The following is a 27,996-nucleotide window of genomic DNA, read 5'->3' on the forward strand; positions in this document are numbered from 1 at the left end:
CGCGCGCCGAAGAGGCTCCGGCTGCGAGAACGGGGACGAGGAGGAGCCGGAGGAGGAGAGGAGGAAGAAGCGAGCAGAGGCCGAGGAGGCTCCGGGTCCTGGAGACCCGGCCAGAGGGGGTCCTGCTGAGCACCGGCTAAGGGGCAGCGGAGGCAGGGCAGCCGGCCGCAGTCAACCTGCGGCGGCCCGGCGAGTACAGGAGGCGGCTATCCAGGAGCTGAGCGCAGCCCGGGGGAGGAAGGGTGGCGCGGGCACGCCCGGGCGGGAGGACGAGGATTCTCCCATCCTAACGAGCTGTCGCCTCATCACCCGAGAGCGGCGCGGGGACGGGCGGGGGGACCCCGGGCCCGGGCGCAGCGCACACGCGTGGCGCACGCCAGGCGGGCCGGGCGGCGCCGAGGGCAGCCGGGATCGCGCGCACGGAGCTCGGGGAGGCACAGACCCCGGGCGCGGGCGGTCCGCGGCGCCCCCTGGGCTCTCGGTGCTCCGCGCAGCCCCGGGGGCGATCGGGGGCCCGGGTCCGGGAGTGGGAGCCACCCGCGCTCATCCCCTCCCCCCCCGGGCGGGCCGGCGGCCCGGGGGAGGGCGGGCGGCGGCGCTTGGCTGTATATATCTCCGCGCACCCCGCCAGGTCGCGCACAGCGCCCCGAGCCCAGGCGCCTCCCCGCCCCCCTCCCCGCGCTCCGCGGCGGCGGCGGCAACAGTAGCAGCAACATGGCTGTTGATGGGTGTTCGGGGTGGCGCTGGCGGCGGGAGGAGCTCCCCCGAGCCCCTGCGCCGGCCGCCCGTTGCTAGCTATGGCAAACGGTGGCGGCGGCGGCGGCGGCAGCAGCGGCGGCGGCGGCGGCGGCGGCGGAGGCAGCGGTCTTAGAATGAGCAGCAATATCCACGCGAACCATCTCAGCCTAGACGCGTCCTCCTCCTCTTCCTCCTCCTCCTCTTCTTCTTCTTCCTCCTCCTCTTCCTCCTCGTCCTCGGTCCACGAGCCCAAGATGGATGCGCTCATCATCCCGGTGACCATGGAGGTGCCGTGCGACAGCCGGGGCCAACGCATGTGGTGGGCTTTCCTGGCCTCCTCCATGGTGACTTTCTTCGGGGGCCTCTTCATCATCTTGCTCTGGCGGACGCTCAAGTACCTGTGGACCGTTTGCTGCCACTGCGGGGGCAAGACGAAGGTAACGCGCGCCCCGGGCGCCCGCCCCCTGCGCCAGCCCCTCCGTTTCTCGGCGTCCCCTGCAGCCCACCTCTTTGCTCCGCACCGCGTCTTTCCTCCTTCGGTCCCTGCCTGCCTTGTCCCAGCCGTCTGCCCTTCCCTCCCCTCTCCCGGTGCTCTCGGATTGGGGCAACGATCTGTGCGCCAGCAGTGAGGAGTTGACCCCAGCCGGTGCGCTCCCGGATGCAGACCCCCCGCTTTAGTTTCCTGTTTATTATAGGATTGTTGGTGGCTGCGGACCGGCCGGGGTGGGGGCACATGTGCCTCTTGAGTATGGTGGTGCGGAGTGAGAAGCAACCTGGGTTCGTGCCCGGCACCACTCGCCGGCCGCGGCTAGGCTCCTCACGGTGGGCGGGTGGGGACAGATCAGCTCATACTTTAGGAGCTTGTTGGGGAGATGATGAGTTCATGGGGTCCCAAAGAAGGGAAGGTCCTTTGAGCAAGGTAGAAAATCTCTTGCATTTGGGAATTCTGAGGGAGCAACGTGGTTGGAGAAAGTGGGGGCATAGGTGTCAATAGAAAGTTGGGAAGACCCATCCCAGAATGGGGCTCAACCCATGGAGAGTCACTTTCTTAACGTAGCATGGTTGCAAGTCTGATGTCAACGCCCACTCCATCGTTTGCATTTTCTTTGTGGAACATTCCCCTACCCCAAGTACTTTCGTGTCGCCTCTGCACTCCTCTCCCAGGCCACCCACTTTGGGTCCCCGCAAAGGCGGCCAGCAGCTCCAAGCTGGAGCACGAGAGCTGCTCGCCTCAGACTCTGAGGCCACGGTGGCTTCTCTCAGTCCCTTCTTGGCATTTGATGTGGCTGGAAGTTGACTTAAGCTATTCCCGGCAGAGACGCCCACCGGCACCAGGACTCGCATGTTAGACGTATGGTTGCTAGGCTGACTCCTCAGCTGTGGTCAGATCCCCAGAGGTGTCCCTGCCCACCACCTAGCACTGGCTGGAGGTGGGGGGCCGGGAGTGGGGAGTGTTTGAGAGACAACTACAGAATGAATAAAAGAACTGAAAAAAAGGGGGGGGGGACTGAACTAGGTGCCTTCTTTTTGAATAAATTCTCATCCAAGAGGACTTCACAGCACCCACATTTTTGGAGGGAGGAGATATCTGGGGGGAATTGTGCAAGGTAGACACTCATCTTGGCCCTCAAATGTTCACACCTGCTCCAGGAAAGTTAATCCTGGGACCCCCCCCGCCCCCCAGACTTCACAGGACCCAGCAACTTGTAGCAGGTTGCTGGCTGCTGAGGAGAGGACTTAGGCTGGAGGACAGGCTGACTTGAAACCCAAGGGCAACTGAAGCACTCTGTGTCATTAATTATACATCACTGTAGGTGCTGGCCTCAGCTGTGTTTTGTGGCAGCACATTTGTGTTTTGGAAAATACTGGTGTGTTGGAATAAGGGAGGAAAAAGGAAAACCGCCCTTCCTTGCTTTCTCTTCCTCCCACTCTGAAAGCCTCGAATGGTGGCTAGCTGGCTTTGTTTGGAGTCACCTTCTTGGTGATGGAGGTTCCCTTTTCCTTTTCAAGGAGAAAGATCGCTGGCCTTCCAGAGAAGCCTTCAGATTAAGCAGAGTTCCTACAGCCAGTTCCAGAGATGCCTTCTGCCTGATCAGACTTTACACAGCCTGATCATACTGATCATAGACTCTTCATCACTTCCTCCTTCTCTGACTCCGGCTCATCCGAGAGTTTCTCACCCCCCCCCCCCCAAGAGATTTGGCTACTGTCTTAGTGGGGAAGGTTATATACACAGTTATATACACCTCAATTATTTTCTAGATGGAAGTGATTTAGGTTGACTTTTAAAAAATTACCTCCTGTTTTTCAGAAAGTGAGCCATTTTGATCATAACGAAAACTTTTTTTTTATCGGCTTGAGATTTGAAATACAGCTTCTACATCTCTTTACTCTATGATTAGTCAGTGCTAGTGTAGTATAGTGCCTGTCATGAACTGCTCCTTGGGGAGAGTTTATATAAAGAATCTCTTTACTAAATAATGACCAGAGTAGCTACTGTCTGTTTTCTAAAAAGAAAAAAAAAAAAAGGCTTTGTGCAAGGATAATTAAAAAAATAATCAATACCTATTTGTTTACATATTTTTTAGTTCCGAGACCAACTGAGTGCACATAGTTGAGAGTTTCTATACAGTATTAACCTGGAATGGGAGATAATTGTGGTTTATTAGAAAGATTGAAGGCCAAGACAGAATAGCATCAAGCTTGTTTTGATATCGTGAGTTCTTTTCGAATCATGCTCAGATCTCTCAATACCCGCCTCTTGATTTGTTCAATTAAATTGTGTGTACTCAACTCACTGTATCTAACAATGGTAAGTGAGCATCTTAGCAGCTCTTCATTCTACCTTTTGGGCTCGGCGTTCTCTTTGCAATCATATTTTCCCCTCTTTGCCTTCCAAGTATTTGGTCGTTTTGTCAAGATGTGGTGCAGAATAAAGAATTCAGCTCAAGTTCAAAACATTTGTACTGTTGATCTCCCCAACAAATCTTGGATGCTTTCCCATAGAAAACTTCTGTTCGCCCTGGGGCCCATTTGTCCATCCCTACCCTTATCCAGATCCAGCATGGGTTTCTAGGAGCTAGAGCTCTGGGGAAGATGTCTTCTCAAGGCACCTGAAATTCCCGGGGAGTCATGTTTCAGCAGGAGCTTGGAATCCTATGCATTTGTTCTCTAGGTCCGCACCATGGTTTTTTGTTGATAGGAACCCGAGACTGTGGACACACATCTTGGGGCCTCTGATCAGCTGCACCTTTGGCTTCCAAATAGCATATAGCTAATGGCTTTATCATTAAAAAAAAAATAATTGTTGACTTTTGGGTGTGTGTGTGTGGGGAGTAAGGAAGAATATTTATGCTGGTTGTTGTAGCACATGCCTGTTATTCCAGACATCAAGGACAGAGGCAGGAGGCTCGTGAGTTTTAAGTCAGCTTGGACTTCATAGCCATTTCCTGTCTCAAATAGCCAAAAAGAGAAACAATACCAGTAAACATCATCTCATCCCACCCCTGTTTGGTAGGGGGACACAGTCCTGACAATACTGCTCTTTTCTGAGCCTTTTCATGGTATTCCTCTCCTCCGGCACCCTAGGTTCATCAACGTGTACTGGTCATTTGGCCATGATATTTTGAAGTTCAATCCAGTCCTAGATTGTAGTGAGCAAGAGAGCTGCTATTCAGGCAGCCTAGATAAGCCATTGAACTTCTCTGATCCTTGTGAGATTGGAGGGTCGAAACCCACGAATTCTAATCTGCTCCCTGCTTTTGGGTCCCACCCAGGAGAATGGAAGGAGCAAGGCACTGTGGGGAAAGATCTTAGCTTAGTGGGCTCTGCAGTTCTCCAGATCCTTTTGAAATGCCAACCACGTATGCGCCTTTGTTCTTTTGACTTGTTCATCTTCTAGCATGTGGTCTACTTCTCTTTAAGTGTCTGGAGAAACAAGCCACTTGTGGATGGGTCTCTGATTGCTGTAGGACCTGAATATGGCCAGGCATAGACTCACTGATAATCTCAGTCAGGGCTATCCTCCCTATAGCAGCTTGGGCTTGGTCAAGGAGGGTACGCATGTTGTGAATTATCGAGGCGTTGTCTCTATGGCTATGTCTGAGAAAACAACACATTTTCTCTGACAAGCTCGTGACTAATATAAATATCAGAACCCATTATGGCTTGGTAATTACCCAGGGTCTGAGCCAGTGCATTCAATCAGGACTGCAGCTTCAGTACCCTGGAACTCTTGATTCCAGATTGGCCCTGGTCCTTGGTTTCCTCTTGTCCTGGCAACTGCCAGCACCAATGACCTTCATATACTCTTTTGTGGTCAGATCACTTGGGGTGGCCAGGGAGAAGTTCTCAGGCCCCAGTATGGGGGACCTGACCTGGCCTTGTCCAGATAGCTTGTTCTCATTGCTTATTTAAAAACAAACAAACATTTATTATTTTTTTAATGTGTATGTGCCTGAGCATATGTATGTACATCAGGTGCCGCAGGAGCCTGTGGAGGTTAGAAGAGGTGTCAGATCCTCTGAGACTGGACATTCAGATGATTGTGAGCCACCATGGGGGAGGGGCATTGCTGGAAACCAAGCCTAGGTCTTCTACAAGAGCAATAAGTGCTTTTAACTAGTGAGCCATCTTTTCAGCCCCACTGCTATGCTGTGTGTCTGTCTATCTATTTATCTATCTATCTATCTATCTATCTATCTATCTGTGATGGCTATTTAGTTAATAGACCAAGAATAAAGGGTGCCACTCATGCTCAGGAGAGTATCTTTGTCTGACATTAAGGTCTAGCCTTATTTATTTCCTCATTGGCCAGAGGAGCCCATTGGCACTTTGTAGACTTCCTATAAGAAGTGTCAATAACAGGTGTATGCCAATGGCCCCCGGGCACTAGCAGGTCTCTTGGAAGTGGGAATTGCCACAGCTCCACCAAGTGCGAAGCTGTTTTCTCCCAATCACTGAAGGACAGCTGCAGAAGGAAGAGCAGAGACTCAAACAGACAGCAGTTTGGAACCAGAGGAGCCTCCTCCAGACCTGAGAGTATGAGTTGTATAACCTGTCCAAAGTTACACGGAGATTGGGGCTCCTGGCTTTGGATTACTGAAAGTTAGGGCGATTAGGATCTGGTAGCTGAAGAAGGGTCTGTGGAGGATGCCTGGACAGTACAGTTGTGTTGTTGATGAAGGGGTTGCACTGATGGTACTGGTGTCTCAGAGGAGGGCTGGCAGAAGGAAACATTGTAACAGTCAGCTGGAGATGTAGCTGTTCAACAATACGTCCTTGAAGAGGGACAGATTCCTTCCATAGTAGCCTAGGTCAGAGCTCCCAGACTTATCCCCTCCTAAACCCCAGATGCTGTGATCTCCTAGCCAGGATGCTGTGTACCCAGACCAGCTTTTCCTTGGCAGCCTCTATGGCAGGATTTCCCAAAGTGTGTCCTGGCCCTTGCCCTTGAAGTTACCTTGGGAGAGAGACTGATAGTGAGGGCCCTGGCCGAGTCTCTCCTTGGAGGATGTCATCACAGGCTTGCAGAGTTCCTGCTGGTTGGGAGCTTGCCCTTGCTTCTAGCAGCCTTCGCCAGGTTTCTCTTCTGCTGTGTAGTGACCAAGAGTCAGCCTATGACCTTGGCAAGGACTTCAGTGCCCTGTGCCTCAGTTTCCTCACATCACATTGAGACTTGTAATAGAGCACAGTCCTGTGGTTCTTTCACTAGCCTCACCGCACAGTGTTCTGAGAAGACGTGGGTCCATGCTTTCCTAGCAAGCCTTGGCCTGCTGCTGCTGCTTCTGGAGAAAGGGACACCTTGCTATTTGGCCTGAGAAGGGAGGCCAGAAACCTCCCCCCCCCCCCCCCCCTTTTTTTTTTTTTTTTTTTTTTTTTTTTTTTTTGCTTTGCCACTGTGTTCTTTGGGCTGGGATATTCAATAAGTGCCTTCCAGCACGGAGTGCTTACTTTGGAGGCTTGCTTGCTTACTCTGCCTCCCACCCCCGCCTTTCTCTCTGTCTCTCTCTGTTTCTGTCTCTCTTTGATGCAATCAAGATGGCATTGGATTACAATGCCAGGGCCTCCTTCCCAAAGTGGGTAGCAGGGGTTCCCTGGCTCTCAGTGGCAATGGCTGTGCTAGTCTGTGACTCTCAACAGCCAACAGTGCCTTCTTGGGACTTCAGAGCTGTGGAGCCTCTAGAGAAACTCCTTTTCAGTTTGTGGGAAAGGGTTGTGTTTTTGCCGCGACACCATAGCCCTGGGGCATCACAGAGAACTCTGAGACTTGTGGAGAAATCTTTGAGGGTCAGGTAAGGCCGCAGTCTCCTGCAGAACCTCTGAAATTCCATTGCTGTACACAACAGAGGCAGACCAACAGTGGCTCTCTCTTCCAGATGCCTCAAGTCCGTGTACTCTTCTTGGCTTTGGGATGAGTGGGAAGGAAATTCAGGGTCCCACCCTCATAGGCTTAGCTTTGTGTGAAGAAGGCCCGAGGAATGTCTGTTGGGCTCAGGTTTCTGTCTGAAGGGGCTGGAGGAGGGGATCTTCAACTTTCATGTTACACTCATCACCTGGCGGGCTGCTGAGATGGTCTAATACAGAAGTCCCGGGGAGTGGTCTCAGTGGCCGCATTTCTGTGAGAGGCAGGTATTGCTGATGCTCTGCAGAGCCCAGTGTGAGTGAGTGGCGAGGGCCTCTGGGCCATCTGTCTCTGAAGATGGACTTATCATGGAATATGGACATTCCTGTCTCTCCTGTGACACGAAGGGGCCAGAATGGACAAGAAGGGGCAGGTTTGCTGATGCCAGACAGCCAGGGTGAGAGGACTAGGTGAGATATTTAGGGTAGAGGGTGAGGCTGCTGCCAGGCTGTTAAAGCCGACTCTTGGGGTGTCTTCTCCCAAAGAGCCTGCAGGCACTGTGGCTTTTGGACTGGCTTGTGGTAGCCAGGGTGGCATTCTTCAGTTTATAGGGTGTGGCCTGCTATTCACCAGGCAATGTGTGGGTTTCTCCTCTTGCCAGTTGGTCACCCTGTGAGGGGTGTGGCTTCCCAAAGTCCAGGGTAGTGAGTTAGCCAAACCACCATCTTGCAAAATTAAAGGCCCCTGCATGGTGTGGGATGGTCCAGGAGGCCAGCTGTGGGCTACTCCTTCTGGAAGGGTAGAGGTTACTGATTTTTCCACAGGGACCTGGATGGACCTGGGAATGGGAGAAAGGCTTCAATTTGAAAGGGCTCTGACAGGGAGGGAGTGCCATCTTCCCTGGTACCTCTCAAGAATCCCGCAGACAAGAGTGAATGAAAGTAGCTCTCTTTCTCGACATTGCAAGGGTTTTCACAGCTCCTACTGTCAGGGGCTTTCCCTGAGATGAGCTTTTTATGTTGTTCCGTTGTCAAAGGAGGGGAACCCCAAAAGAGCTTTCCTCAGGTCTCTGGAAGCCACGTGAAGAAAGGCCCTGCACTTGGAGGGCCTCAAATCTGGTTAACCTTAGGGCTGTTGGCTTTTCCTTTATCGCAGCGTATTTACTGTGTTGGAAACTGAGCTGGGCGCCAGGGAAAACATAATAAGGGCAGGTTCTGATCTCTGGCCCATTCGGACTCAGAACTATCAGAGTGAGCTGAGTTAAGACCAGGTCTCTTCTCCTGGTAGGTGGATACCTGTGAGTGACCCCTGAGTGGTCTGCAGCTTCCTTGAGGGCGGGAATGGAGTTATTTAAAAAGAAACACACAGACACTTAGGGTGTTGAGGACTATGGTGGGTGCATATACCTCTCTCTCTCTCTCTCTCTCTCTCTCTCTCTCTCTCTCTCTGCGCGTGTGCGCGTGCGTGGCCAGAGGGTAATCTTGGGTGTCATTCCTTAGTCACTTTTCTTTCAAAATTGTTGTTGTGTGTGCCTGCTGTGGCACATATGTGGCAGTCACAGGACAACGCTCAGGAGTTGGTTTTCTGTCTCCCTTTGGGTGGGTTCCAGCAATGACACTCCGGTTGCCAAGCTTTGCTCAGCGAACGCTTGTAGGTGAGACATCTCATCAGCCCCACCTTGTTTTCATTGAGACAGTCTCTCTCACTGGGTCTGTCTCAATTCACCAGGGAGTCTAGGCTGGGTGGCCAGTTAGCCCTAGTCAGCGTATCTCACCCTCTCAGCAGTGGGATCATGAGCACCCACAAGCCTAGCTTTTTACGTGGGCCCTACGGATCACACCCAGGTCCTCATGGGTGCGTGGCAAACACTTTGCTGACTGAGCTGTCCTCTCAGTCCCTCCTCCTGCTTTTTTGGCGTCATTTAACAGATGTTCTTGAGAAGCTGAGAGGAAGACACAGGCTTGATGGGGTGACAAGCTTTGGTGGTGAAATTATGAGTTGCTTGATTCATTCTGGGTTTTAATTATTCCCACCACCACGGTGTCTTGACTAGTGGGTGACAGAGACTGAGTTCCCTTGGGGGCAACCATGTGCGAGGGGGCTGAGTTGGGTGAGGGGCAGAAGGACAGTTTCAGAAGAATGCTCTCATTCGGATGGAATTTGCATTGTGTTTGGCATTATTTGGTAATTGTCTTTGGGACATCATGTCTAATTGCCAATTTGGAAATGTAATTGGCACTCTTGGGCCAGAATGGGTATGCTGAACGTCCTCAAGCTGAGCCTGGGAGTCATCTTTCTGTACGATCTCATTACCTGTGTGACTAATGCTTCTGTACGTGGCCAAAGCTGAGATTATTTAAAATATCTCATTGACTCTGTACTTTTGCCTTGGTTTTTGCAGCAGTGGGAATAGAACCCACGGCCTCAGGCATGCTAGGCCAGTGTTCTACTCCTTGATCTGTGCTCTTCACTTTCCTTCCTTTTATTTATTTATTTTTTTAGTGTGTGTGTGTGTGTGTGTTTTCTTCTCTGAGACAGTCGGGGAGTTTTGAGGTATCCCCGAGTGCTACAGCTCTTCTGTTCCCCCAGTAGAGAGGGCTGGTGTGCTCATCATCTTCCAAGGCTGCCACTGCCCACCTTACAATGGATCTACCAAGAATTTTCTAGTCTCTCTTTGTTTGTGATCCATGTCCGGGACATCCAGAACAATTCCCGAGTAGTAGATTTCAGACCCTGAAACCTGGATAACAGGGAGTTGGATGGTATATGGATATTGCCCATGCTGTGGGGATGTCAAATGACCTTACCTATGCTGCTTCCATGCAGTCAACTTGTCCTCTCTGGTCCCTTGTCCCCACTTCTCCTGAGTAGTGAGGTTTCCTGCTTTGCATTAACATTTGGAAGTGCCTAATTTCCAATCTGCCCTATGATTCTGTCTTGTTGTAAGCTGTTGGTGTTTTTTTTTTTTTTTTCTTCATGGGCCCTAAAGTCACTTTCCTTTATTTTTATTTTTTATTCTTAATAGATGGAGTCTCATGTAGCCCCTCTGGTCCCCAACAGCATATAACTAAGGATGACTTCAAACTTGTGATTTGCTTGCCTCTATCGCCTCAGATCTGGAATTACAGACTGTCCCACATGCCAGATTTATGAAGTGCTTAGGCTTGAACCCAGGGCTTGGTGCATGCTGGGTAAGCACTCTACCAACTGAGCTCCATCTCCATTCCTATATCAATGAATGGCTCAAGCCTGTCACTGTTAATGGCTTGGTTTTCCAAGGTTGGGTTTCTTTTGTAAGTTAGGCTTGGACTTAGCCAAAGGCTGAAGTGATTTTGGGGTGATGCCAGGAATCCAGATGCAGGGTGTGAATCTTTTGCTAAGAAGCTGGGCTGGGCTCTGCTTTCCAGGCATTGATTTTTCGAGCCCAAAGGAGGCAGAAGACATATTGATCGTGAAGCTCTTTGGGCCTCACTTGAATAGATCAACACTTTAGGACCAAATATTGTCCCATTCCCACCCAGCTTCTCATTTCTCCCCTTCTCTTGGGCTTCCATCTATTGTTGCCCCCACAAAGAAACATGGGAAGAACTAGAAATCCTTATGTTAAGTGAAATAAGCTAGGCTCACAAAGAGGAATACTGCATGTTCTCTCTCATATGTCGAATTTAGATTGTGTGTCTGTGTGTGTGTGTGTAGGTGTGGGATTATTATGAGAGGGAAAGAAATAAGGTATAACAAGAGAGGGCAGTAGATATATGCAGTAAAAGCAGAAGGAGAAAGTATTTAGAGGGAGGGAGGGGGACCAGCAAGGGTGGAGAATAGGGGAGGCTACTGAGGATGGGCAAATGCAAATTAAAGTATAATGGAATATATGTAGGAAAATAATGTCACATGAAACCCATTGCTTTGTATGCTAACTAAAAATTAATTTTAAAGACGTGCTAGAAAAAGAGAGAAGAAAGAAAGAAAGGAAGGAAGGAAGGAAGGAAGGAAGGAAGGAAGGAAGGAAGCCAGAAGCAGACAGGGGAGGGTCTGGTGTGTGGAGGGTACTGAGAACGATGATACTGCTCCTCAGGGTGCTGGAGGCAGACTTCCCTGGTAACTGGCAGCGTTGGTTTCCAGCCTCTTTGCTTTGGTCTTATTTGAATGTCAGGCTTTCTCACCGCCAAGTAGTAGAGCAGACCACTGGGCTCAGTGATTTCATCTCTGCAACACTTCACAGAGGTTTTGTTCAATTAACAACTGGGTCCTATGTCCCTGTGGCCTGGCATTAAGAGTCATGGGCTTTGTGGAGTTGTTTTTGTACCACTGTTATCCTAGACTGTAAAAACAAGGCTTCTCTTCTGGGACCATTGCTGCAGTGATTTTTTTTTTTTTTTTAAGATTTATTTCATTTTTAAATTAAGTGTCTCTGTGTGGGTATGTTCATGTTGATGTGTGTACCTTCAGTGGCCAGAAGAGGGCATTGGATTGCCTGGAGCTAGAGTTACAAGCAATTGTCAGCCACCTGAGTGCTGGGAAATATACTTGGGTCCTCTGGAAGAGCAGCAAGTGCTCTTAACTCCCCACACTTCTCCAGACATTGTGTCATCCATCATTTTTCACTTTCTCTTTCTGAGGCTTTGGGAACTCTGACACGGAGAAAAACGCCAGCCATCAGGGGATATTCAGCAGATGAGGGTGCCAGGGGCTGGGGAAAGGTTTGGAAATGACAGGGCATACCCAACAGCTGGGGGTTTGATGGTCACCATGGGCCAGCGGTGGCACTTCCTCCCCATGCCCAGAGGAGCTGTGTTAGTGGCCCGTGAATTACAGGCATGACTCTCGTGAATTTTGGCAGCCACAGTCAGTGCAGGTGATGGATTCTTAAGGAGTGCAGGAGTGACGTTTCTAACCAAACTCACAGGAGAACGTAATGGTTTGCCTCACTCTTAAAAAAGAAATCCATTTCTTATGTTCATTTGCAACCTATTTTCCTCCTAAGATTTATTTTTTGACTTCAGTGTTTTACATTTTTGTCCTTAATCCTGAGTACTGTATGTTCGTTGTAGAAAATGTAGGCCAGACAGAGGCATTTTTTAAAAAAAGGACACTTCACACCCACTGGGATAAATTCTGTAGAAGAATATCAAGAAAGATCACACATGTTGGAGAAGTTGTAGAGAAGTTGGAACCCCTGGAAGCTATGATGGAAGGTTTTTACAAGATTGAAAATGAACTATCATGATCCAATGTTTCCATTTCTGGTTCTATGAACCATGACTTAAGAACAAGGGCCTGAATGATCTGTGAGTTCATGTTGAGAGCTGGATTACCTATAATAGCCTAAAGTGACAGCCACCCAGAATCTACTAGAAGATGAAAAGAGAAACCAAGTGCAGCATGGGCACATACTGGGCTGTTGTCCGGCTGTAAGAGGGAAGAAGGGCTTGCCTCGTGTGGTGGACTTGCAGCATGTTGAGCTAGGTGATGTAACCTAGACTTGAAAGATGGGACCCAGCTCCTAGGAGGCACCTAGGATAGCCACATTCGTGAAGCAAACTGGTGGCTCCTCAGGATAGGGCGATCGATCAGTCATTTAAGGGGTATAGCATTTCAGTTTTGCGTGTGAAAATATTTTGAAGAAAGTTACACTCCAATGTGAATATGCTGGTCACTACTCAGCTGCACACTGAAAACCAAGAAGGTGGTCCTTCAAATTTATTTTGTTTTATTATTTTATGTATGGATGTTTTGCCTGCACGTATGTTTCTGTGGCACATGCATGCATCGCCTCTGGAGGCCAGAGAGGGCGTTGGATCTCCCTGGAACTGACGTTACAGACAGTTGCGACCAGCCCTATGGGTGCTGGGAATCAAACCTGAATCCTCTGCAAGAGAAGCCAGTGCTCTTAACTGCTGAGCAATCCCTCCAGCCCCAAGAAGGTCAAACAATGTTATGTTTGTTTTTAATAATTATTTTTGTAATTCCAACATTTGGTAGGCTATGGCAAGAGGATCTTGATTTCAAGGCTAGTCTGGGCTGAGAGGTAATGTCAAATCAGTGGGAGAATGTAAATCAGTGGGAGAGCACTTGCCTAATGTGCAGAGGTCCTTAGTTTGAACCCAGCACTGAAAACACACACACACACACACACACACACACACACACACACACACACACACACACACACACACACTCACACTTACTTTTTTTTTTTTTTTTTTTTTTTTTAGACAAAGGAAAAAAAAGTTCCTCCAAATCATGCTTTCCTCTGGAGATGACCAGTATTGTCTGTTGTCTGTCTACCTCCTTGCTGCCCCTTTTTACTGCTACCCCATTTTGGCCATGGGCTGTAGCAGGTTTTCTTTTGGGCCACCAATCAGCTCCCAAATCATGACATGGAGATTTATTATTAGTCATGAATGTTCGACCTTATCTTAGGCTTGTTTCTTGCTAGCTCTTGTAACTTAATTTAATGTTTCTCTTCATTTACATTTTGCCTTGGGTCTTTTTACCTTTTTACCTTTCTTTCATTCTGTATGTCTATCTACTCTGTTTCTGTCTATCTGGCAGGTGTATGCCTGGCCCCTGGTGTCTCCCTCTCTTTCTCCCTTGTTCTCTTATCCCTCAAGCCTAGATTCCTCCTCCTATTTATTCTCTCTGCCTCATAGGCTTACCTATCCCTTTACTCTCTAGCTGTTGGCTGTTCAGCTTTTTATTAGATCAATTAGGTGCCATAGGCAGGTAAAGCATCACATCTTCACATTGTTAAACTAATGCAGCATAAACAAATATAGTACATCTTAGCTTAGTTAAAGTACTGTCCCATAACAATAGGCTGTTCACATTTTTCCTGTGGGCATTCAGGCCCTTGAGATGCCTCTGGTTGGGTAGGATCCACACTACCAGCTTCAAAATGAGTCACTACCTTCTTTCTGCTCAGAATCTGTTTGACTGGTGTTTGCGCTTTAGTATATTTTTGTAGTGGTGGCATTCAGCTCAGGGCCTTGTGCTAGCCACTCAAGTCCTTTACCGGTAAGTGGCATCTCCAGCCCACCTCTGCTCTTTAGAGCAGAGTTAAGGGCTCTTAGGAGTTTGACTTTAACACAGGACATAGGACAGCTACAGTATCTCAGAAAAGGCATGTAAATTGTTCTTGATTTAATGAAATTTTTAGTACAAAAGCCACTTCTTAAGTCAGTTTCAAAGCTATCATTTTTACCTTTGAAGAATTCCATTACTTGAGGCAGTGGACACAGAGAGTGGATTTTAGTCTACTAAAAATCATAAAAGTGGACTTTGATGGACATGTTCTCAAAACTTTAATGCTGACTTTTGTGAGGGAGATGTACTTGAGAATTTTCAATGTGAGGTGGTATTGGAAAGATGGCTCAGAGACTAAAAGCATGTGCTGCTATAGAAGAGAACTGAGTTTGGTTTCTAGCACCCAGGTCTGGCAACTGCCTGTGGCTCCAGCTCCAGGGAACCTGAGACTCTGGGTTCTGTGGGCACCTGCACTTAAGTGCAAATACCCACACTGTTCCCGTCCCCCAGACACCCATACATCATTAAAATATAAACCTTAAAAGTTCTAATCAGAGGACATTGGAAATAACATTACACCTCCCCTCCATTTAGAAAAAACTTCAGATCTGGGGGAGAGGGGAGGTGTGGGAGCTAGGCTGGGAGAAGTCAGGGGAGAAGAGGCTACAGTCAGGATATATTTATTGTATGAGAGAGGAAAAAGCAAAAAAGGAAAAACATTGAGAGCTAAGTTTTTGTGACTCTGCTATTACTTCTGATGACATGGCTGCATGACTATTGAGGTTTTATTTTGATTTTTGTTGTCAGGAAAACTCAAAGCCATCTTAGATTATAGTCTATAAATAGGCTGGGATTATAGGCTAGCAGTGTTTGATTGAAAAGAAGGCCATGAGAATCAACTCACTTTGAAGTTTTCCCTCAACTCATCTTAAAAGGCAGCGCTGAGCCAGCCCTGAGCCAGCCGGGTCATCTCCATGCTGATGTGTGGAGCCTTCCAGCGGCTGAAAGCTGGGTAATCCTCTGCCACAGGAGCAAGCACCAAGAGGGGCCATCCCCAAACATGTCAGCTCTCTCTGAAACAAAATTCCCCCTCAGCCGTAAACAGCCAGCACATCGGGACTTACAGGAACTGCTCTTCTAGATTATATAATATCCATTTGATTATGTTACCAGGGCCACGTATTAAATTTTAACTTGTCACAGATAAATGATGTTAGGAGTTTACAGATTTCCAGAGTTCCTGGACGCCTGTGGGGGTTGCTCAGCACACCAGCCATCCTACAGCCCAGACCACACAAACAAACAGAAGCAAATGAAGCAAAGAGAAACAAAACCCCTATGCCTGCATGTAGACCCTTCTACATTGGAGTTTAGGCCTTCTTGGGGGTGAAAACACTCTCCAAGTATTCCTTCCAGAATGAACTAAACATTCACACAGTGGAGACCGCAACTGCAGAATGGAGTACTTGGTTCACAGGCTGGAGGCAGCTATGACAGAGATTTCCTTTCTTCCTTTTTCCTGTGACATGGCTGTGTGAGCACCTCGTTTTTAATTGATCCCTCCTTGAAGTCACTGGCTGCCATGCTAACGTGCAGACCTCTCCTGAGTTGCATGGAAACTGATAAAACCGCGGACGTTTCTGTTTGTGCTCCGTGAACACAGACGGTAATGAAACCAAAGCGGCCGTCTCCAGGGGTGATGGTATTTTAGTGCCAGGCAGGGCTTGAAAATGATTTTAATGGTGAAAACAGAAACCGGCAAGGGAGATGTTGCTTTTCCTTCCCTCCAGTGTCTGTTCACCTGGATCTTCTTTTCTACCTCAGGTAGAATTCTCTCTCTCATATACATGCATGCACACACGATCGACGTAAGACACATATTTGCAGTGTTGTGCATAGAACCCAGGGCCTTGCACAGGCTAGGGGAACACTCTGCCATGGCACTATGTCCCTAGAACGAAATAATTCATTCGCAGCAAGTCCCTCCATTGGTTTATATGCTTTGGTGGTCGTTTGTTTTAGAGCCTAGTTGATTCTGGAACATTCCCTTGCATCCTTTCCTCTTCATTCTCAGTGATTCATCAATCTCCAGATTTATCACTTTTTTTGCTCTGGGAATTCCTTCTTCGTGAACTAGAATTATTGTGTTCTTAAAGGGAAAACAATAACAAATTTCTTCTGAGCACCAACGAGGCAGAAATGTTATGGGAGGTTTCTTCTGGTGATTAGGTTATTTGACCCTCAAAATAGTCCTTTAATGTAGACATTTAAAATTATTTTATAGCGTTTTAAAGGTTAGAAAATAAGCATGAGGAATGAAATCCATTTTCTACCCGCCCCTCCCCCCATAGCAAACTTTGAGTGTTTGCTGGTGTTGGTGGGTGCTAAGCACTTTATATGCAAATGTATGGTGTTGAATCATCCATTGTGGTAGGTGGTACTGTCACTCTTACTTTATGGGTTAGGGATTCAGGGCCCAGGGACACACACTAGTATAGAGTGGATCCAGCTGTGAACCCACATGGTATTTGTGAATCTGACCTCTGTACCTCATATCCTGGTACCTATTGTTGTATGGCACCTGCTTGGTTTGCCCCTATTATGAGTCTAGGGGAACTCATGGTACAGGACTAAAAAGTGTGTTGAGAGGCTGGGGATTATCGTTTGGTTGGCAGGGTGCTTGCCTAGAATGCATGAAGCCCTGGGTCCAGTCCCCGGTAATGCATAAACAGGGCTTGGTAGAGGCAGTGTGATCAGACGTTCAAGGTTATCCTCGGTTACAAATCAAGTTCAAGGCCTACCTGGGATGCATAAGACCCTGTCTCAATGTTTAAACACTACATACACACACAAACACACACACACACACACACACACACACACACACACACACACCCCAGCAAGGAGAATGTTGAGACTCATGTGCCATTTTTTCCATGAAATAGAGGCCCTTGAGTAAGTGTAGAGAATTTCATAGTACCAGGATTGAAATGGATTGAAAGTGTTGACCAGATCTCTTAAACTCCCTCCTTGTTATAAAATGGGGTGTTCCCCCTTTCTCTACTCCCTGATAGGCAGGTGTGCTATATATAGTTGTGCAGGTTCACCTTCAGGGCTGGTGTGAGATTTATATCATAGAATACATAGTTGTGTTTTACAAACCATGACATATGTGCCAATCCCCGTGTTGTGGGTATATGGACGGACAGTATAAATATTGGTGTGTGTTTTGAGCATTGTCAGTCTGTTTAATAATGTGCCCTCCAAATGGATTAAGTGTAAGATACTGAATTCAAAGATGCTTTTAAAAGCTTGAGCCAGAGGTTGGAGGAGATGGCTCAGGTATTAAAATCCCTTTTGTTCAAGCATGAGGACCTGAGTTTGGAACTCCAGCACCCATGTGAAAGCTAGGTATGACAACACTTGTCTGTAATCCCAGTGCTGGGGAGGCAGAGACAGGTGGATGCCTAGAGCTCACTGCTGAAGCTGTGAGAGACCCTGGCTCCCAAAGTAAGGTAGAGAAGTGATTGAGGAAGACACTTGGCTACCCATCTCTGTGGCTGAGTTATAGACAAGCACCCAAGCACATATATGCATGCACATACACCATGCACACATCCCAAATGCACACACAAAGCATGAGAGGTGTCTGTGAGTGTGTATCTGTATAGATATGCACACACAAATGCACAAGAGAGCATGAAGAAACAGATAAGTTGGACACTCACCAGCTAAGTCTTACTGTTAAGCCAAAAGCTCTGGATCCTGATGTGGAATGGTGCCCACTACTGTCTCATCTCTGTGTGCTACCCTACTCTCCCTCTTCCCGACTCTGTTCTTTTCTTCCATCACATGGGTTCTGGGAATCGAACACCCATTGTCAGGCTTGGCGGCAGATGCCTTTTACTTGCTGAGCAATCTCATTAGCCTCCTCCTCTCTCAAACTCTGAGACTGTTAGTGATGGAAGAGAAGCCATGAAAGTGAAATAAATAGATCTGGGTCCCTTGGCTTATTGAAATGAAATTGCAGGACAGGGAGGTAGCAGGAAACCCCTCAGAGGGTGTGGTCCCCCTTGCCTTGGAAGGATCATTCCCTGTCCCCTGTTCCTCCTTCGCCGGAAAATACATTATTGTATCTCCCTCTGGATCTCTTTCTAGATAGTTGGGTGTCATGACCCTGAGTGTGCCAAAGCCTGTGGGCAGAGTATTCAGAGGTGGGAGATGGATTGGTCAGACAGCAGATCTTTACAAACAAGACTCCCTTTCCCAGGGACTTGGAGTCACATGAGACCTTTCTTTTCTGGTAATGCCAGTGGCCACATTGCATAATTGCAGGGGTCCCACTCACATTGCAGTTCTGAGCTGTGCCCCCTGGAGCTGTGCAGTGCACAACCTGTATATCCATGTGCCTGTCTTTGCAAGCAATGAGCTGGGTTAGTACAATAAACTCATAGAAGAAATTAGAGACACGGTGTACTACCCATAATATTTACTGTCAAAATGAATAAGAGGGACACCAAGAACTTGGAATCCAGGAAAGGGGGAGGGCATAGAGTTGGCCAAGGAGGGAATAGCCAGCTAAACCCAGTGGAGCTGTGGGGTTGGAGCCATCCTCCAAGGCTAGCCCCTCACTAGCCTGTTTCCATGCTTTTGGAGCACTATGCTCATGCCCTGGCAGAGTAGGCTCCCCTGGCTTCCAATGGCTTTAAGCACAAGCTTTGAGAAGATCTCATGTACACATGCCAGCCAGGTGTGTCCCTGTGGCCCACGGGCAAAGGATAACAGGACCCTGAGGATTTAGAAGAGGCTCCTCCACTGCCAGATCTGCTATTTTCAGCTGCCACCCACAGCCCCTGCTGTTCCAGGTGTTTGTCCACAGAGCATCCTGTGTGTGGAAGGGAAGTAGCTGTCAGAGGCCCCAGCCTGTCTCATCCATGTGGCTGTCTCCTCTCCCAGACCGGATAGTCAGGATGGCCCCAGAGGCTGGAAGGCTGTTAACAGGTTTCTCTGGGGTGGGTGAGACAGGCAGGTGAAGGCAGAGAAAACAAGGTTGCCATTCAGTGCCTCTCTTCAGCCCTGAGGCATTGGGCAGCTCTTCACCCAGCAGTGGCTTATCAATGTCTCTCTGGAGCTGCTGGCCATGGTTGCAGAGTGCCCCAGATCCGAGCTACATTCCTGTTGCTGGGAGACCTGATGATGATAACAGAGCACAGTTCAGGAAGGTCCAGATGCAGTAGAAATGAGAGGTGACCTTGCAGGACCTTGGGTGACTTAAGTCTTCCCCTCCAACCTCCTACCTCCCCATCCCTTGCACCCGATTAGGAGTGCCACCTCCCAGGGCGCCCTTCTCCATCTCCTCAGTCAGCCCCTCTTTTCTTCCTAGGCTTGCATGGGTATCTGCTGCAGCAGGCAACCTGAGTCCCATGTGGAGCTCTCTCTGTGGATAGGCCTGGTGGGGTTTCTCTTTGGCTCTATGCGTGGCTGGTGGTCCTGCAGGGCATTGGTGCCCCAGGTAATGGTAGATAATAGCATGGGAGTTGGTCATCACAGATACCCACAGGTGAATCTCAGAACCAGAGGGCAGATCCTGTTATTTATGCTTTGGCCTTGTCCCCTCTGAGTCAAGGCTAGCTGTGAAGTGCTCTGAAGGAGTGGAACAGGGCAGAGGAACTTGGTGTGACTTCCGAGGCCGAGGAGCAAAAAGCCTTGGTGCTTCCATTTGGCTAGCGTGGGACACCTGCTCTTGGGAGAACACCCTTCCAGGGTGTCTGACTACTTTGAGACCACCATGCATAAGTCCAAGGCCCCAGCAGAGGCCCTGGAGGGAGGGATGCCTTATGAGCTAGAGGAAGACAGAAAGTGCAGTGAGTATGGGGGGCGGGTAGGGAAGAAGTCATCTTAGAACTGGATCCTCTGACTCCCACTTACACAAGTGAGAGACAAACTATTCAGCTGATTGCTCTGAGTTCTTGGTTTCAGATTACAACCAAGAACAAGATGAAATGATTGGTTTTAAGCCATTATGTATATATTTGGGTGGTTTGCCTGAGATGGCTGACTGGAGTAGTTAGTGTTTGCTGGGGTCTTTCCTTAAAGCTCAGCTTTTGGTGCCCTTTACATTGCTCCACACTGCTTCCCTGTGGAGAGCCAGTGGCTGACTGGAAGCATAGGCAATATGGCTTCTTTCAGGTCAGTGGTCTTTCCATGGCTTTCCTGGAGTTGCTGCTTGTGTTTCTTTGTCTCACGCAATCTTACACAGTCACATGGACCGCATTATGATGTCTCGTCTGTGAAGTGTGCGGTGGTCATGAAAACAATGAACTAGCAGGCATCTCAGAGTCTATTTGGAGCTTGAGTAGCTGCAAATATTACTCAGGCTAGACCAGCTGCCGTAACAAGCAGCCCCATTGGTCCAGTGACCTAGGGAACCTCTGCTCAAACCCCCACTTGCAAAGGAAACCTTCTTTCTGAAGGTTAGTGTGGGTCTCTTAAATTCAGACCTTGTGAACCTGGTAGTCTTGCAGCTAGACAAATGTGAACTTAAATCTTAGCCCTATCTTGCTTGGGGGTGTTGACCAATGTCCTTCACTTCATTCTCCATGCATAAACTGAACACCAAAAATCCCAGCCCCATGGAGATTTTGGGGGAGTTCAGTGAACATTTAGCATCTTGTAAATGCTGAACAAATGGCTATTAGTTTAGATCAGTGGTTCTCACCTTGTGGGTTGTGACCCCTTTGGGGGGTCACATCAGATATTTACATTATGATTCATAATAGAAAAATTACAGTAATGAAGGAGCAATGAAATAATTTTATGGTTTGGGGTCACCAGGACATGAGGAACTATATTAAAGGGTCACAGCATTAGGAAGGTGGAGAACCGCTGGTTTAGATGGTTCCTCTGCCTCCGTTGCCTTAGCCTGTATGACCAAGTTGAGGAAGAGGAGGCCACTGGAGGGAGCTTGGTATCTAAAGGCCGGCAGGGAGGTGGGGACTGTTCTCTGGGTATTAACAACTGAGGCAAAGCTTAAGGCAAAAGAAAAATGGAAATGCCTTCTTCCTTCTACCTCTGACCCTACACTATTACTGCCTTAGGAAGGATGAAGGAGGGAGAGGAGAGGAAAAATTGAGGACTACAAAACACCTCCTCACTTCAGGGTTAGTGCTGTAGCTCTGTTGGTAGAATATTTACCTAGCATGCATGGGTTCAATATCCAGCACCCTTCAAACCAGATGTGGTGGTACTTGCCTATGATCCCAGCCCTTAGGGAGTGGAGGTGGGATTATCAGAAGTTCAAAGTCATCCTCAACTACCTATCAAGTTGGATTACATGAAACTCTGTCTCATAAACCTCACTTTAAGTGGATTTATTCTAGAAAACCCAAGTTTACCAAATGATGAGTGCACAAAATGATTCTGAGGTTCCCCTGTGACTCGACACACCCCCTGTGTTTTATGCGAGTCTTGATTTTGCTCCTGAATGTTCTGTCCTGTGCTTCCTCCTTCCACATTCTCAGGCAGATGACGAAAGTGGAGAAGGGCGGAAGGTTTTAGAGGGCAGAGGTGCTTCTCCCATTGGACTGAAATTTGTTAGGGTCCAGAGTCTGGAAGCCAGAATGAGAAAGTCCTAGCGGCCTTTGTGTGTCTCAGGAGCTGTGTTCCCATGGGGTTCTGAGAAGGGGGGTGGGTTTGAGGAGATCCTTGGACCACCCAGCAAGGAAGACTCAGCCAATGCCTTGCTTAGCAATTCATCTCTGACTCAAAGAGGTGGATCAGGCACCTGCTTCAAGGCTTGCATAGCACCTGGTATTTGTCCTCAAACTTTGCCTTTTGTTGGGGATTATGTGTTCTGATGAACCCAAAACTTGTTTCTGTACACTGAACTCCTAGAAGACTTTCTTCCCCACCTCCAACTCCATTCCATGTCAGGTTCATCTTGTCCCTTTCTGAATTAAGCAAATATTTTGCTCAATGGCCTCATGTCCCACACTTGAGTCAGGCTGGGAAGAGGGTCCCACAAGTGTTACTCACAGTGTTTTCTGAGGAGCCTGAGGTAGAGTTGAAGGTGTGGGAGGAATAGGCAGGGTTTCCTTCTTCCTCTGTGTGCTGAGGTGGACACAGGGACCTGAATTAGTTTTTGCTTCTTCTTCAGGCAGCTGGCTGGTCCTGGCCAGCCTTCCTTGAACTCCAGCTTTATGTAGCTATAGCAGGAAAACCATGAGTTTCATGCAGCATGGGAGAAGTGCTCAGAAGTCAGTGACCACCGTCAGTATGTATCCAGGCACAAAGGTGGCACTTAGTTGAAGTTGGCTTGAGACACCTCCCTCACACCAGGCACTGTGTAGGTGAGGATGAGGCTGCCTGTGAGACTCCAGATCACTTCCTATGCTTGAGTCTCTGGCTAGATTGTAAGCTCCTAATGGGACCCTCTGGGGTTTCCACACTCTGGGCTATGGCATACAGAGCCAGGCAGGACACGTGTCTTCATTTGTCTCGGTGTTCCCAGCACTGAGCATGTGATATGACACAAATGGGCACTTAGAAGATGTTGGGTGAGTCAGAGAACAAACACATATTCAGCAAATGATTGCAAATATTCCATGTCAGTTACACTTATATGTTGGGCAGTGAATTATCTCGTTGACTGAGGCCTTCTTGAACTTGGAGGAGACTGCATTATTTCTGAAAGCCAAAGTAGAACTATTTAGTTCACCTTCTCCAGACCTCGGGCTCGAAGAAAACAAGATTTCCTCCTAGGCTTAGGCATTAGCAGTGACCTGAGGGTGGAACTCCAAAGCTGCCTTACCCCCATTTGCTGATAGTGTGGCAGAATATTCTAGAAATGTCTCGAGCTTGACTTGCCCAGAAGAAAGGACATCTTGTGTGCTTTTGTGAGATAAGTGTTGGCTAGCAGTTCCCACCAGCAGACAGCCTTTACTGTGTTTGATGAAACCACAAATGTGTTTCCTTCCCCATCCCATTCCCTCACATGAAGAGACCTCTGTCCAACTAGCCACCAGCCCTCACTGAAAGAGGCCAAGTCCCTCCTTACACTGCACTGAGCCAAATTGCAGCCAATTGATTGGAGGAGGTGATGTTAGCATGAACCAAAACATCCTGTTGGAGATGAAGCCATGCTGGGCTTTGCTGCACATTGGGAAATAAGAACACAGAAGTGAACTGTGGAATCTCGCTGATAATTAACCCCTCAGTGCATGCCCATATGCCAGTCTGCAGCCGAGCTGCCTCCTAAGGGGTCCCCCCTCCCTTGCCATCCCAAATCAGTTAGCTCAAAAGCTTCAATGGTCTCCCTGCTTCACCAGCTGCCCTGATGGGTCTGATTTTTAGACCAGGGTATTGCTTTGAGGCCAGACAAACTTGGTGTTATTTAATGGCACCCTGGGTGCATTGGAGAGAATCAGAAAGAGCTAGAGTTGGCCACTTCTGGGACACCAGAGTTGATAGGGCTCTGAGATTGGCTACTTCGCTTCTGATGTGTTAAGAAGCACCCTTGAAGGATAAGTGTTCCATAGCTGAGTTTCAAAAAAGTAACATCATCACCTGAGGTCTCAGCAGCCACCCCAGAAGGTAGAAGACAAGCCCAGACATGGACAAATGCAGTCTGAGGATGTAAGCAAGAGTTCCAGGCCATTTGTAATTTGTTTGCACAATAAACAATTATTGAATCCCGATTGTATGCTCGTGTGCAGTGTTGAGGTAGAAGGTGAGGGATTTTCAGAAATGAGTCAGTACTGATAACTGTCTTCCAAAGAGCAAACAGCCTAGAAGGGATTGTTGCTGTTGGGAGGGGGCACTGGGCACTGTACTCAAGGCCTTTCTTGGCTGCAAAGAAAAGATACTCCCTATTTGAAACATGAAGGACGGCAAGGATGCTATAGGTTTTTGACTTCCATTGTTTCAATAGACACCTCCTGATCCCACAGAGCACCTACCCCTAGACCTCAGGTACCACAGGCTGGGGAAGGTCACCTATATGAGTACAGAGGCAGCACTGGTGTTTGGAGGCAAGGATTCTGGGTTGCATTCTGCATTCAGGCAGAGTGACTGGAGCACCGTGAGGGATTGGGAGGCCATGGAGTTATGAACATTTCCCAAAGCTGGTTCCCACTAGGGAAAGGAAGATGAATATTCATGGGTCTTTGTTTTGTCTTTTGCTTTTCCTGGCTGAAGAAAAACTGTTTCATGCATCCAGTTCCTGCAGCACAGCGAGCAGGGAGGGAAAAAGAAGCTAGATGATGGGTTCTGTGAGCGGCTGAGTGACGGGGAGCTCATGATTTTGAAGAACTGTGTCTGAGTCTCTGGTCATATTCATGAGCAACACATATTACTTTTGGGGTCTGAAGGAGCTTGACTTGGTGCTGGCCTTTGTTTGGGATATGCCATTTGTAGTTGTTGAGGTGTGTTAGCCTGGCTTATCCCGGTGTGAGCAGTGGAGCCAGGAGATATCAGGAAGCTAGTGGGATTCTCATCTCTTGAGCCCTTCATCTTTGGCTGCCATAGCTCTTAAACCAGGTCAGTAGGATGATACTTGTGTTACTGTTTTGTGGACCTTGAACTTGTCGGCATCTTCAAGGACCTAGTTCCCTTTGGTTCTTCCCACCTGCTTCCCTTATTGATGGCCTCATCTGGAAGCTAGCTTGCTGTTGTAGCTCCAGTAGGCACATGTTCAATTCATGCTAGATTGAAAAGAGAGTACTTTTGTCCCAGCGTTCCTGGTACAGGGTCTGAGGACTGCTCTATTTGGGGCTGTCTGAGGCCAGGGCTTATGGACTGTCTTTTCTCTTCAGAACTTAAAGGACCCCAAATAGAAAGCAGGGCCCTCGAGTGGGAAAGTAGAAGTTGAGGCTAGTTGAATCCCTGTACATGGAGGAAGTTTGTGAACCCAGTAACGAGGAATAGTTGCGGGTGGGGATGACTGGTCCCTTATTTCTGCTTTCTCCAATTGGCTCCTCCTAGGCATCATCTTTAACCTGCAGCTGCTGCTGCTGCGCATGCGTGCATGGGCAAGAGCGTGGGCGAGAGCGAGGAGAGATATGGGGTATATTCATCCAGAAGGCTGTGGGGGCTCTTTGGTGTTTTATCTTTGTGGTTGGTTTTGGAACTTAAGCTCTGATGTCCTCATATGTTTAACTCAGGCTGGGGTGCTGAGAATTTTTTTTAAAGGACAATTTGATTGTTCACTTTTATGCTTTCTTTTTTCTCTCTCTTTTAATTAATTAATTGTGTGTTTGTTTGTTTGAGACAGAGTTTCTCTGTGTAGCTTTGGAGTCTGCCCTGGAACTCCCTTTGTAGACCAGGCTGGCCTCAAACTCACAGAGTTCCACCTGCCTCTGCCTCCTGAGTTCTGGGATTAAAGGCGTGTGGCTGGCTGCCACTGCCGCCACCACCATCACTGCCACCTGGCTCTGCTTTTTCTCTTAAATATTGGTTGTGTTGGCCAAGTTTTAGGGACTGTAACCTAACATGAATGAAAAGATAGTATCATGTTAATTTTATTTAAAAAATTTGGTTTTAAACTTACAATTGACAGAGCCAGGGAGCTGGCTTTGTGCATAAAAGCACTTGCCGTACAAAGACTGGAGTTTGCCAGCATCTGTGTAAAAGCTTGTGGGTATGGCGACCCACCAATATTCTGGTACTTGGGAGGTGGAGTTAGTGGATTCCTGGGGTAAGTGAACTACCTAGAAATCATACTACTATGATTTCTGGATTCAGTGAGAGATCCTATTTCAGTAAATAAGGTGGCAAGTGATTCAGGAAGACCCCTAACATCAACCTTGGCTGTCTCCCACACATAAGCAAGTATGCACATATGCACGCCACACACGCAGTGGCACACTCAAGACAAATGAATTTGACAGGTAAGAACTGTGAATGTTTGTCACATGTAGCATGGTTGTTGTGTGACTTTTCCTGGGGAGATGATCTGCAAAAATGTCTGTTTACCCCAGATAGGGCACTGACAACAGACCAAATAATGATTCCACCCCAAGGCTGGCTCAGTGAACCAGTGAGTTTACTGGGGATACTTACAGGACCACAGGCGAGAAGCTACTTACAGGAGCAGGCATGTCTCAGAGGTAGCTGCTTCACTGAAAAGCCAACCCCACCATGGGCTGTCTGTCATTCATGAAAGCTGCAACCCCGAAGCTCCCTACACAACATGCAAGCTGCTTGGGCCAGTGGGACAGCTCAGGACACAGGCACCTTAGGAGAGAGGCAGAGAAAGAAACATGACTGCAAGCTACAGGGAGGCAGGCCAGCATATGCTGGTCATCAGTTGACCCTCATCGGCTCGAGCGATACAGATCATGTGATGTGTTTCTCCGGGAACTGGATGAACCAGTTTCCTTTCCCTACTGTGAACCACAGGCTTCAGTACCTTAAGATAGTGTAAGCACTGGACATGCATGGCATTGCACACCTGTAACCCCAACCACAAAAGAAGGTGAGGCAAGAGGATTTCAAGTTCAAGGCTAACCTGGGTGGTTAAGGAGACCCTGTTTCAAAAGAAAGGACTGAGAGAATAGCCCGGCCGAGGACTGATTTAGCTTGCCGAAGACCCCGGGTTCTATCCCCAGTGCTGGATAAAGAAAAAGGGAGAGGATGACACAAATTGTTCCCCTACTGTTCCAGAGGTCATCAGCTTACCTCAGTCTCAGTGGTCCAAGGTCAAGGCATCTGAAGGGAGGTGCTCCTTTGTGTCTTTGCACCATCTCTTTTCTTGTCTCTCGGTCTTTTCCTCTGAAATCAAAGCACATGACTTGAGTCTCCATGTCCATCATCACTTCTCCCCCTCCCTGGTCTGGGCAGGATTTATGATCATAGGTAGGGTCACCTGCCCAACCAGGCTGACTGCCCCGAACCAGACGGATGAATGTGCCTTGCACCATGTAAGGCAACAGTAATAACTTCCTGGAGGGTGTTAGTGGGCTGTAACAAAATATTGGACATATAACTTCAAAGAGGAAGGATTGGTTTTGCCTCATGGTTTTAAGGGCACCAAGGCCATCATAGTGGAGCCTCATGGCCAGGAAAGGGAAGGGGATGGGAACAAATGTGAAGGAATCTGTTATCCAGTTTCCTCCTCCTTCATTCCCTGGGGATTCTCAGTTTGGTGGATGGTGCCACCCACATCCAGGATGACTAGTCTCTACTTAGCAACTCCCTGGGGACATCCTCACAAACACACCCACAGGTGTGCTTTGCTAATCTTCTGCACATCTCTCAGCACAATCAAGCTGATAGTTGAGGTTAATCTGGAACTTAATCTTCTTCCCAGGAAGTGGACCTTAGGGGAACCAGGGTCCACCGTATTACTGTGCATAAATGAATGACCTTGTGAAGGGACAGAGGGGGTGGAGGAATTGGGAAGCCTCATGAACTGGGAGCAGTGTCTTGGAAATAGGTACTTAAGCTGGCTTTGGACAGTTCCATTGTGCAGTCCACCACCCTGTGGCATTTCCTGTCTTCACTGTCTCACATCATTGAGCCTAGCTGGCTTCTCCAGGGTCTCCCCAGCTTGCCACCTTTCCAACATGGCTCCCATTCTTCACACCACTTTTTGTGAATTTTGTCTTTTTTTTTTTTTTTTTTTTTTTTTTTAAATCAGAGAAACCCTACTAAGTATTCGACAAAAGATCACCTAAAAATCTCTACTCACTCAGCTGGTTAGGTGAGTCTGACATATGGCCTGAGGCAAAGAGCTTCCCGGGAGTGAATGGAACCAAGAGAGACATGGTTGTGAGGGGCTGTGAAGATCATTTTTCTCAGGAGCTTTTGTTGCTGAGCAAGTGTCCCAGAGGACACTTATCAGGAGTTTGTGGGCTGGTCAGCATAAACCCCAGATAGGTCTTTCTACTTCC

General features: G+C 48.3%; 1 protein-coding gene across 20 annotated transcripts in view; it reads left to right on the forward strand.

Annotated features, from left to right (window-relative positions):
* Positions 1–636: 636 nt before the first annotated feature.
* Positions 637–27,996, forward strand: part of Kcnma1 (potassium calcium-activated channel subfamily M alpha 1) — a 701,946-nt gene continuing 674,586 nt past the window's right edge. For 17 of the 20 annotated variants that reach the window (XM_036199286.1, XM_036199289.1, XM_036199287.1 and 14 more), the window contains exon 1: positions 643–1,175. In XM_036199286.1, the coding sequence (XP_036055179.1) occupies positions 798–1,175 (378 nt within the window). In that variant the 5' untranslated portion in view covers positions 643–797. Of the gene's footprint in view, positions 1,176–27,996 lie in introns of all 20 variants that reach the window. The other 3 variants (XM_036199296.1, XM_036199299.1, XM_036199301.1) reach the window with 1 other exon arrangement.

The sequence above is a fragment of the Onychomys torridus genome, chromosome 9 (genome assembly GCF_903995425.1).
Source record: "Onychomys torridus chromosome 9, mOncTor1.1, whole genome shotgun sequence".
Classification (NCBI taxonomy): Eukaryota; Metazoa; Chordata; class Mammalia; order Rodentia; family Cricetidae; genus Onychomys; species Onychomys torridus.